General features: G+C 33.2%; 1 protein-coding gene across 6 annotated transcripts in view; it reads right to left on the minus strand.

Annotated features, from left to right (window-relative positions):
• The window catches only part of LRBA (LPS responsive beige-like anchor protein), a 754,439-nt gene that overhangs the window by 567,723 nt on the left and 173,560 nt on the right, over positions 1–13,156 (minus strand). For 4 of the 6 annotated variants that reach the window (XM_063108839.1, XM_063108844.1, XM_063108838.1 and 1 more), the window contains exons 25-30: positions 12,223–12,376; positions 11,629–11,809; positions 8,457–8,584; positions 7,941–8,048; positions 3,697–3,856; positions 1,319–1,766 (exon numbers count right to left, since the gene is read on the minus strand). In XM_063108839.1, coding sequence (XP_062964909.1) covers positions 1,319–1,766; positions 3,697–3,856; positions 7,941–8,048; positions 8,457–8,584; positions 11,629–11,809; positions 12,223–12,376 — 1,179 coding nt within the window. The remainder of the gene's footprint in view (positions 1–1,318; positions 1,767–3,696; positions 3,857–7,940; positions 8,049–8,456; positions 8,585–11,628; positions 11,810–12,222; positions 12,377–13,156) is intronic. The other 2 variants (XM_063108840.1, XM_063108842.1) reach the window with 1 other exon arrangement.

The following is a 13,156-nucleotide window of genomic DNA, read 5'->3' on the forward strand; positions in this document are numbered from 1 at the left end:
GCTCGGCCCTAGAAAATACCAATTTAAAAGGTGATCAGAGTGAACATCATCAGTAATGAGATAAAATCATGTGCTACTTGATAGGATGTAAAAAAAAGAAACTGTCACTTCTATGATATTCCTGCCAAAGATGCATTAACCTGAATCTAATCCTGAGGAAACATTAGACAAATTTTAATTGGGGGATGTTAAAAAAAATAGTTGGGCTATAACCTAACGTGTCAAGATCCTCAAATTCAAGGAAAGACTGAGGAACTAGTCTTCCAGATTGATGGAGAATAGAAACACAACAACTAAATGCAACTCAGAATTCTGAACTGGATCCCTGCACTATAAAGGACATTATTGAAACAATGAGTAAAAATTGGAAGGTGTTTGAATAGGATTATATCAATGTTAGTTTCCTTATTTCAACAAACGTATTGTAATTACATGGAAAACATACAAAATAAAGTATTAGGAGGTGATGAAGCACTGTATCAGCAGCTTACTTTCAAATGGCTCAGGAAAAAACCAAAGTTCTTTGTACTAGCAACGTTTTGGAGCTTGTTTCCAGATAAAAATGCTGATGCTTTAAGAAAAAGAATATATCTTGGGCCAGGCCTGGGGCTCACTCGGGAGAGTGCGGCGCTGATATCGCAGAGGCCGCGAGTTCGGATCCTATATAGGGATGGCCGGTTCGCTCACTGGCTGAGCGCGGTGCAGACGGCACCGAGGCAGGGGTTATGATCCCCTTACCGGTCAAAAAAAAAAAGAAAAAGAATATATTTAATAACATGTTTTATAGGTAGATTTTCAGAAAATTTAATAATATATAAAATAATTTTTCAGGCCAATTAGCAAAAGGTTTCTTTAGGGCAGCAGAATCAATAAAGTCAGAAATCTGCTGTCAGGACTCTGAATACCTTACTGAATTTCTAAGTATGTTGGAATCCACAGATTCCCACTTTTTTTCATAACGGCTGGTATAGTATTGGCAGCAAGGGAGTAAATGGTAGCCATATTTAAGTATAGGTGATTTCTAAGTTGTAACAAAAAAGAACGAAAAACCATTATTTAACATACAACTCGCCAAAGATAATACTAAAATTACTTTGAAAAATCACCTTATCGTTATGTTAATAAATAAAAATTTGAAATGGTGCACAAACCATACAACAAAAATATCCTTGTAATTTGTATACACTAGATCAAAACATTCCTTTCTAATGTTGAACAAAATTCAGCAGAGTTAAACTGAATTCCTATTTACCCTTTGTTTTTGTAATTTACAGATATAAGCATTAAAAAAAAAAAAAAAAAGACTCTTTAACAATACCTGTCAAAAGATCTGAACTGCACAGGTTGTTCAACAGATAGGTCACCAAGAGCTCCCAGGCAGGGTGGTGGCAGAAGGGGAGGATCCATTGTGACTCCATCTGCTGGTATGTTAACCAAGCTGCGGAGAATGTCCTTCACATTGACATTTTTTGAAACTGGAACTGATGGTGTCACCTTGTTATCCAATTCATTTCCTCCATCATTTTTAGTTTCCTGAGATTTATTGACTTCTAAAGAAAGAGTGCATAGCACCTCACTAATTGCATCTGGGCCTGCACTGACACTTGCAGGTGCTGTATGAGGAGTTGCATCCACACTGCTTCCTAAACCAGTAGCTGTTTCTTCCCCAATGCCTGAGTCCCTTCTTCGAGTAGATGATGTGCTTTCAGATTCTTCCACTGAAGCCAGAGTTAAAGGGCTGAATGCTACTGGTGTGTCTTCTACATCTTCCCCAAAAACAGAAGAAAAGAACAAGTAAAAAAATTAGAACTAATTTTTAAAAGGTACATTCAGTCCTAATAGTCATCTGCTATTTTAAATTATGAAATATATAACATATTCTAAAAAACAAAAACTAATCATATAATCTATAAGATGTACTGACTGAATGCATCTATAATCAAAATAGATGGTATAATTAAATAATAAAATACCTGTGAAAATCCTCCAAACTGATCACGACATACCTACCAATGGGTAACACCACAAGTTTGAAAGCCATTGGCCTATAAGAAGTCCAAACTTCTTAGGATAAAGGAAAAACCTCTACCTCAAACATGGTTTCTGCTGCTGGAAAACTTGTTATCCCTCCTATACACGTGAATAATGCAATGATCCTTAAAGCCCAGTTCAACAAGGAGCATCCCCTTTTCTATGTTTGACTTTCACTCCCTCCAATCAGACTTTCAACCCATTCCAACAAACATGATCATCAAGGTCACCAAAAATCCATTGGTCAGTTCTCAGTCCTAATAGCACGTGACAGAGCAGTAGCTGATTATTCCCTCCAACTTGATAATGCTCTCTTCAGTTGGTTATAAGGACACCATGCTCTTTTGGTTTTTCTTCTACTAACTCACTGATTGTTCCTTTTTAAAGTCCTTCACTTTTTCTCCCTGATTTCTTGGAGGAACTTATGGCTTAGTCCTTGGTCCTTTTATTTTTCTATCTACATTTATTGCCTTAGTTATCTCATTCATTTGCAAAGTTTTAATACTACTATCTCCCCCCACCAAAAACAACCCTCAGACTACTGTATGTACCTGCCTACCTTACATGTTCTCTTACATGTCTAAAAGACATCTCAAACACAACATACTGAAAACTGAATTTCTTGTCTTTTTTTCTATCCCTGAAAATGTCTCACCTTTAGTTGACCCCACTGTACCTCATGTCCAAAACTAACTCACAGAATCATGAAAACAAGACTAAAATAGTAGAGGTTTTAAGCCACTAAGCTTCAAGTAGTAGCAGTACATAGCCAAAACACTGGTTTTCCTTGCCTTCTAGGGTATATCCACAACACAGAATCCAGTGCTAACTTTTAAAAACATTAAGTCAGTTGTGACTCTTACTCAAAACCCTCCAATGATTGCTCATTTCCCTTAGAGAAAAATCCACACCCCATCTCTCTGGCCATTCTTGATATTTTTACCCTGTTTAATTTTATTCTTTTGTTATAACTTTTATCACCTAAACTACTATACAACCCATTTATTACAAAGACTTATTTTCTATCTCCTCCCACTATTAAGCTCCATGAGGGCAGAGATTTTTTTTTTCTCTTTTTTCATGTATATATATACCCAAGTACCTAGCAGGTATCAAATAAATACGTATTGAATAAATAAACTGCCTCCATTAAGTGGCAGCTACTTCTATAACTGTATATATTTAACTACATTTCTGTAACTGGAAGTGTCTTTTAAAATTCCAATTATTGTGGCTATTTATACAAGACTGTCTCTCCTAAGAGAATATGAGTTACTCTTAACAGCAAATGCTGAAGTAAATAAAAATTTTAGGGCTGGTTAGCTCCATTGGTTGGAGCGTGGTGCTGATAACACCAGGGTCCAAGGTTCAACCCCTTATACCATCCAGCCGTAAAAAAAAAAATTATAAGTTAAAAATTTTTAATCTTTTTTTGTCAAGGACAACATTTTCTCACTTACCTTTTAATTAGATGGCTCATTTAAAGGACATAAATCATCTCCTAATTGCAATCAATTTACATGATACTTAAATTAAAATAGTTAGTAATAAAAATAAATTTATACATAAATGTATTTAAATTCCAGAATTAATATTTTAACTACCATAAGTAGGTAACATTTTACTTAAATTTTGGGTACCAGGAGATAAAATATGGAAACTTACCAGGGAGAGATACATTCCCACTTTCACTGACAGTTTCCTTAAGTGACTGGCTATGCCTTTCGTTTTGGGGTTCCAAAATATCTCTGTATTTTGAGACCATAAGAACGGAGATAAAGTATACAACTGCCAAGGCTAAGAACTGAGCTTGTTTGCTATCCTCCTGGGAAAAAATAAAAGTAGTTGATTATGTCACAGTAAATAGCACATTTTAATTTTATTTTACATCACAATATTTAAATATAAAAGATGTCGTTATGTTCATGAATCTTTCAATATATACAAAAAATAATACATTTACATAATAAATTAATAAATGTATTAATAAATTCACCTGAGCAAAGATGAGGCAAAGGCTCTTGGAAAAATACTTTTAAATAAGAGGTTTTATACTTGCAAAACATAAAAACAGAAGCTGGCTCATTTTTAAAAATTAAGTAACTCTATCTTAAGAGATATGTCCTAGTATACTTTATAAGATGAATCAAATAGTAATTATAAGTATTTGTGGATAACTTTATTTTTACTTCTAATCATAAAAATTAAAATACATAAAATATCACAATAACAGTTGTGCAAAAACACAAACATGCAGGGAAAAAAAGTGAGGTTATTAGATGTGGAACAGGATGCCAAAGGAATTCTTGGGAGTATTCTGAATAGTACAGACAACCATGTTTCCAGGGATGAAAATACAGTGTCTTCCAGAAAGAAAAGGACAAACTAGATGGAACTCTAGAAGAGTTCCAGGCTCCATCTTAGCTCTACAGATCACCTACATATCTGTATATCAGTAACTCTTCAACTAGTCAAGTTCCCCATGTTCAAGGGGACCCTACACACTTCACTATTCTGATTACTTTTCAAAATAGGTTTGAACTTAATTAAAAGTAAAAATTCAAATTCATCCATCAAATCCTGAAAACTAACTGCACCTCAAGTACTAGGTAAATTTAGGATAAGAAAACAAAGAATGCTGTTGCCCAGCAAGTAAGTAAATGGAAACTATTGGTACAAATGAGACTAAAAGTTAGTAACTAACTAGTGCCAAAAGTTTGGGACACAATCAATTTTTTTTTAAAAAAAGCTATCAGACTCTACCTGAACATATTCACTTGATGCAATTCTTAGATATATTTGTAATCTGACAAAATCTATGGTGTTTTGTATGTTCATGTAACAACAACTTCTTAGTCTTGGTGGAAAACATAAATGTACATTTTTCCTTTTTTATTAACCATCCCTTTTCTCTAGACATGCTTATGTTCCTTTGCCACACAATTCTGCCAACTATTATAATAAGTGCTGCTAATGATTTTAACATTAAAAATGTAGGCAAATAATTTACTTGGTCTTAATTTCTTAAACTGTTATGAATTATTTATGTCTATCTAAATCCTTATATAGCCAATTAATATGTTTTATGTTTGCTAACTACTGTATGAAGTTTATAGTATATGCCTAATTTCTGACCCCAAATAAGAAATATCCCATAGATCCTTATACAAGGGTATTTCAAAAATAGAATAAGCAGATAAGATGAATCGTTCCATGACATTTTTTATTTATTATACCACAATATCAGTATTATATCACAATATCTGGGAACAGAATCAGAATATCTACTTTCTCTACTATGTGATTTCTGAAAGTAACAAGTAATTCTGAATATTTTATACTTATAAAATTTATAATCTTATAGGAGTTTTAGAAAAAAGACTATATTCCTATAACTACATTCCAGAGTTTAGACTCTTCTAGCATACAAAAACTTTTTTTAAAATTGAAAAATAATTGATTCTACATAAATAAGGGAACTTTGAAGAAAAAGGAAATGCCCTAAGATTGAGGATATAAAGAAATTATTACCCTGAGGTTAATAGCTAATTAGGTTTTTAATCATTCTAATCTGAGTTCAGATATGCTTTTCACATTCTGTATGCCCTTAGGTAAGTTACTTAACTTCTCTAGGACTTATCTTGTTGAAATTTGTTAATGAATGTATAAGAAGTGCATAGCACAGTGCCTGACTCATAGTAAGTACTAAATATACGACAGCTACAATTGAAAACAAATATATTTCAGGAATTAGGATTTAAATATGAGGGTACTTCAAAAAGTTCATGGAAAAATTCACATTATCTGTTAATTCTATTTTACCACAAGTTTTTGAAATACCCTCATATAAGGATCTATGGGATATTTTTTTTATTGGGGGTCAGAAATCAGGCATACACTATAAAATTCATACAGTAGTTAGCAAACATTGAACATATTAATTGGCCATATAAGGAGTTAGACAGGCATAAGTACCTCATAACAGTTAATAAATGAAGACCAAGACAAATCATACAGAGCCAGTTCAAGTTCAGATTTCACTTTTTGAGTGCTATAGGAGGCTATTAAAAAATTTTGAAAGCCAAAGTGTAACATCATCTATTACAGATTTCTAAAAACCATTCTAGGAAATATAAAATTATGGGGCAATAGTCAGAATCTGCCCAGTGAAAAAACAGAGAGAGAAGGAAGCAGCAACATTTGATCCAAAAAATGGAACATAGTCAGAGGGTTCTAAAAAAAAACAAATAATAAGTCAATGGTTTCGTAAGTAAAGGAATAATAGCAGCTACTAAAGAATTAAGACCTAGGGGGGCATCATAACCTAGTGGTTAAGATGAGAATTTCGAGAATCAAATTCAATAGGTCCTTAACTCACTTGTAATCTTCAACACATTATTTAACCTAATATTGCTATATTCCTCATAGGATTTATTGTGAGAATTAAATGAGAAAATACATCTAGCACTGTGCTTAATACACAGTAAGTGCTGAATAATTATTAAGTAGTGATAATACTTCAAATTTTATGTGTATATAAAAACCTAGTCAAGAATTCAAGAGAGGATTAAAATACCAGAGAAAAAAGTGGAAAAAAAGAAAAACAGAGGTAATGTTTTTTATAAGAAATATGTATGTGATATATATTTAGAGCATCCAGTACTAAGTACACAGTAAGTATTTAATAAATATTTACTAATTGTAATACTCCAAATGCTAGTGAGTGGGATTACAAATGATTTTTATTCTCATCTTTACTTTTTTTTTTCCATTTTATTAAGTTTACTTTTCTTAATTGACACGTAATAATTGTGCATATTTTGGGATACATTGTGATATCTGGGTACACGTATACAACGTGCGATGATCAAATCAGGGTGATTAGCATATCTACCACCTCAAGTATTCATCATTTCTTTGTGTTGGGAATATTCAAAATCCTCTCTACTAGGTATTTGAAATTATACAATAAATTGTTAACTGCAGTCTCCCTACAATGCTATAGAACACTAGAACTTATTCTTCCTGTCTAGCAGCTTTTTCATCCAGTGACAATCTTCTTCCCATGCCTTTATGAGTATCTAGTAACAACTATTCTACTCTATCATCTTTATACTTCCTATATGACTTTAAAATTTCTAAATGAAAATCAGATAAAACAAAATTGTTTTTCATCTTTAAAAAATTAAAACCACCACACTGAGAGCAATATTTCATCATGTAACTTTTTATCACCTTTGAGGGAAAAAAAATCCAATATTCAGTAAAATAATATGCCATTCAGAAGTTGAACATTTCATCACATTCAGAACATGAATTCTGGAGTGAACATGTCTGGGTCTGAATCCTGACTATCATTTACTATCAACATTAGTTTGGACAAGTTACTTAAGCTCTCTGTGCCTCATATACCTCACCTTAGAATGGGAATTACAAAAATACACAACTCAAGAAGTTGTTGGACTTAATGAATACATGTAACACATTTACAGTACTTACGACATAATAAAGCATTATTCTTTTTAGTATCATTATTCTCATATACTAGCTCCATGTATACAGATAATCCTTTCTAATATTCTAAGATTCTGTTTGTTTGTTTGTTTTTGTCTTTTTCGTGACCGGTACTCAGTCAGTGAGTGCACTGGCCATTCCTACATAGGATCTGAACCCGCACCCACGGCGGGAGCGTCGCCGGGCTCCCAGCGCCGCACTCTCCCAGTGCGCCACGGGCTCGGCCCATCTAATATTCTAAGATTCTAAAATCATTCTCAAGAGAACTGGTTTCTAGGCCTTCCTATCTCTACTGGACTATTTTATATCACAAAGAGTTTTTACTCTCAATACTTTGGCCTAGGAGAAAATTTGTATCAACTAAGAGAGCATATGAAAGAAATATTGTAACTTACTATATCTCTGAAAACAACTGCCCTAAGCCGATTAATATCCATGTCTTGTAGGAGTCTATCAAGATCTCTCACTGGAGATATACCACCAGTCACAATGTCCACTGGACTCTATTTAAGATAAAAATATATACATACACATTACACAGATATTTTTTTAAAAATAAACACAGTATTCCAAGAACCAGAAAAGCAAGGCTATAACATTCCTTTTCCCAGTTTTTTCCTTTACTTTCTTCCTTTTTAGGGGGATGGGAGATATAGAAGGGAGTCATGCAGGAGAAACTAACATATTTGAAGGAAAAGAAAAGTAAACATTTGGAAAAGCAGACAAGATTAAGTATAAGCAACTCTTTACTGTATATTTAAACACAAATATTTGAATGTTATGGCCCCAGGCTAAAATAACTACTTTAGGATCTCTGTCAGGTGCATTTAACTTTATGTTGAATTGAATTAATTAAGATCTTAATTGTAAATTTAAGAAAATGCTTTCTTAAAATTATTCTGTATGCTTACCTTTGCTGCAGATTTCCCAATGGGAATCAGACTGTGTATTGTTTTCAAGCCTTTTGTAGTATCTCCCCTAGTTTTCAGTTGTGAATGCTGCTGACATTCTAAGCAATTCCTTACAGCCACTGCACACACTGTAGTTTATTTTAAGGAGATGATTGGGAAAGAAAAGAAAATTATGTTTAAAATTATGGAACTGGTCAAAATCACCTACACAATACAATTTACATAAGACTTTACTTAAAACAGATTACCTTCATCAAATTCCTAAAACAACCCTAGACTTTATCACCTAGCATTTATTGTCTGATTTTGTTAGCTTCCCTACTATGGATGGCCACGTTAAGATCTAAGGAGGCAGTATAGTCTAGTCGTCTATGCTTTTAGGGACTGCTCAAAGGGAATCAGATCAGGAATCTTAAGAATAGGCTACTGTTTCTTAGATCTCACCTAAGATAGCTTGGGCAATCTTCTATTAAGAAAAAGACGGGGAAGAAAATAACTGAAAGAATAGTGGAAGAAAACAGAGCAAATCTCATTGCCATGAACTAGTCTAGGATGATAATCTTCTATGACCTTCATTAAAGTAAAATAGTTGAACTAGAAACTTTCATGTTTTCCTTATATTGTATCATTAGAGCATAATACTAATAAAGACTGATAGAGAGTACAGCATTTATAGGAAGCTTTATAGGGACTAGCATTTACTGGCTTTTTTAAAATTACTGAAACGTATTGATTATACATATCTGTGGGGTACAGAGTTATATTTCAATACATGTATATAATGTATGATGATCAAATCAGAATAATCAGCATATTCATTATTGCAAGACTTAAGTCATTTCTTTGTGATGTAGATATTTGTCCCCTCTTCTAGTTTGATAACATGCAGTAAATTATTGTTAATTATAGATGTCTAGCTCAACTGTACACCAATAGAACTTATTTTTCCTCTCTAGCTGTTTTGTGTTCATTAAAACTGAAGGTGGGGATAGAAAGGGAGTTTGGTTAATATACAGTCCAAAATTACCTCTTTAAAGCTCCCATCAATCAGGCAGTTACTCAGATTATTTAGAAATTAATTTTGAATTTTAAATGACCAATTAGGTTATACATACTTGACTATGAATTGCATCATACCATGTAATCTTCTCAATTCCCAACCAAACCTGTAGCACCCAAGGTATTTAAACTGAACAAGGATAAGAGAGCAAATTAGGAACAAAATAGCAAATTTAAGTGGGAACTTGAAGTACCACCCGTCTATCATATGACTGATTAGCAGGCATAAGAACTTAAAAAGGAAAGTGTTCAGAAAGGTATCAAAAGAAAGCAACAAAAGTTAGAAAAACAGAAGGAAAGGAGAGAGGGAGTGAAAAAGAATAGGAATACATCTTTCTCAAGTTTGGTATCAGGCCCAGGAAAATAACTTTCTGTACTACTTTTGTCACAAATTGCACAAAATCAAATTTGGGTCTGCATTACAAAGTAAAAAAACACACCAGATTTCCTAGTGTCAATCAGTCTCAATAATACAGGTTATTCTCATTGTTGCCATCTTACCTTATAACCCCCAATCCTGGGAAACAACAGGAATGAGGAGACCGGGGATCAAAACAATTGGAGTGTCTACCTAGCGTACCATCCTCTATTAAGTTGATCTTGGACATGTCACTTTCCAAGTCTCCTCTGCATATATAAGAACAGATGGTGCTGGAGTAGATTAAATTATCTCTTCTCTTCTACAGCTACAAGAATTAGGAAAATAGAGTATTTCCCTAGCTTTTGAATCTAATGATTCTAGAATAAAGTGGAGCATTGCCAGCGTATGTAGCCTTGTACTTTTAATTCTAAAAATGTACTTTTAGGAAAGTGGGAAGGTTTTTAAAATGGCATATGCAACAGCAAGGAAGTATAAATAATTTCATTAGATTGCTAATAGAAAGTTTTAAAAAGTATACTCTAACAGAAAGAGTAGGAGTACTCATTAGACAAAAATATATTCAAATTCCAACCTCACTAATTACAACTTTCAAATTTTAGATAAGATTACTAAATTCTCTAATCTCATTTCCTTATGAATAGAAAGAACAAAATGATTGCTGACTCATTGTGAAAATCAGCAATGACAAATGACAGCAATCAATAAATGACAGCTTTTATATTTTGTTATGTTTAATTTGAACCTCTCACAATTAAAATTTTAAAACAACTTTCTATAAATTGTAACACCCAGTTCTTTAGAGCATCCTAAGTCTAAAAGTACTTTGAATAATACTTTGAGTCAAAATAATAATTGTACCAAAAAAGTCTAAGTACAGGTTTATATTAGTTTATGTAATAGATATTCTTGCTAAATATGGGGGAAAAATTCATTAACTAATTAGATGTTCCACTTCTGATGTTTTGTTTACTGATCTGATCTGTCTTCATATGGCCATGGTTCCTAACGGTTTGCTTCTATTTCTTGGGAGCCGTCTCCCCGTCATCTCCTCTCCATTTAATAAGCAAATCATTCAACAGAGTCTTAGTTATTACAATTAGATACAAGAAACCTTGTACAAAGAAAAAAATATTTTTGCTTTGCCTAAGGTAGTCAAGTTAACACTGAAAACTTATTTAACATATTTTTACTTTTACCTAGGGAAACTGCTTCCAGGAGAAAGGAAATTTAATGATTTTAAAAACTGCTTTAACAAATGACCACAGCTCATTTAAATAAAGGCTGTACTTGAACGATGCTAGTTTAGAACTTTGTAATTCCAGTGTTTTGGTAAGAAAAGCAGCATCAACATCACCTGAGACTTGTGTGACAATTATAGGCCTCACCCCAGACCCATATAATCTAATCTGCATTTTAACAAGATCCTCAGGTGATTCGTGTTTATGAATCAACTTAAAATTTGAGAAGCACTACTTTAGAGCAAAAAGAGGTTGGGAGAGAAGGGGTAATGCTGACCCGATTAACTTTAGTAGATCCTTCTAAATATGTCCTTCTCCCTCTATCCAACTTGGCAACTCCTACTATGCATACAGTACATTAAAAAGTAGCCATATGACAAACTGGCTAATACACATTTTCTCACCAACAGAAGAAAGATAATTTTCAACTTAATTTCTGGATTACTGAAAACTTTTAAAGTAAATTCCTAAGTCATGAGTATTGACAGCTCACCCAGTCGGAGACACTGCCGCAAAATTCCTCCAGACGACATATTTTTTTCAGCTTCAATTTCAGTAAAGCCAAGAGAACTGGCAAATATAAGCACATCCACAAGGCTAATTAGCCTCTGCAAAAATGTCACAGAGGCCTCTATTGAAAGGCCTTGAGTAGGTTCAATATTTTCCAGCTCATGCTGTAAGAAATAAAGTTCGACATTTACATCTATATTCTGATAAAAATCTAATTTTACCAGATATATTCCCCCAAATATCTAAATGTTATTAAAAGTCAGGTTTTCAGAAATCTAGTACAATAGAGTGATTTGCTTATCATTTCATCTAAAAAAGGGCAATGAAAACAAACAAGTGAAACAGTGTCAATCATATTCTTCACTAGCTAAGACATCCCTAAGAAATCAACATTCTTTTTAGTGCTTTCATTCCCCGAACAGATTCTAAGGTCCTTTTAGGTAAGTGTAAAAGATCCTGTTGCTTTTGATTTTTTTTTGCTATGATGCCTAATAACCACCACATTCCAGTTCTAATCAATAAGGATGCATAACACTCATGTTTTTACATCAATTTTATATAGTAGTTAAGTCCTTACTGTAGCCGATGTAGCAGCTGAAAGCAATGGCAGTATACCCCCACAAGCCATGACCATATTGTCCATCACTTGAGAGATGAGATGAATTGTATTGTGTACAAAGATGACATTATCACTGCTATTCACGAAGTCCATTACTGTCTTTGTTGAATGGCTGTCCAAAGATAAATGATGTTTACTGATAAAGCTAAAGAAAGGAAATCACAGTTTGCCTACTCGAAGGGAGGAAAGACAAGAAGGTGCTTTTGCTTCATCTTGAAAACTGAGGAAAGACAATGACGCAGCAGGCATTTTGGGGGGTGTATATTTCCTCAGAGGAAGTAGACCATTCCACATCAGCAGTTACTATCCATGCCCTCCTTCGGTGCTGAAACATAAATACTATTCATCTTACACTTGATATAAAAAGTTGAACGAATTTATCCTTAAATGGGAACAAAACTGAGAAGACATGGAAAAAGTAAGGCAGTAAATGGTGCTAAATGTGCTACTGAAAACGAACTTTCTAATAAAATTTTCTTAGGTAATATAATAAAACACTTTTAAACCAAGTAAGGGTCATTATATCAATAAAAATAAGTTAGGCACTTTTAAAATCATAAATTACACAATGGAAGATAATCTGAAATATACAGATTATGCTAAAAATACAATGGAGACATGGATAATGTTATACTTAAATTCCAATTACTTTTTAGTGGTTCCACTTGGGAGACCTACCTTCTGGTAAATTCCACGCTATAAAATACACTAACAGGAAATCTTCAGCAAATTTTTTAAAAGAAAAATCTCTGGTTTTCAAGCTTTTGTGATCCATACAGGATTCCATTCTTATAATGCAGAAGAAAAGTTAATTCACTAAAACCCTACTATAGAATAACTTACATTCAGCTTTTTAAACTAAATGTCTGAAATTAATTACAAAATGTTTATA

The sequence above is a fragment of the Cynocephalus volans genome, chromosome 9 (assembly GCF_027409185.1).
Source record: "Cynocephalus volans isolate mCynVol1 chromosome 9, mCynVol1.pri, whole genome shotgun sequence".
In the NCBI taxonomy this organism is placed as follows: Eukaryota; Metazoa; Chordata; class Mammalia; order Dermoptera; family Cynocephalidae; genus Cynocephalus; species Cynocephalus volans.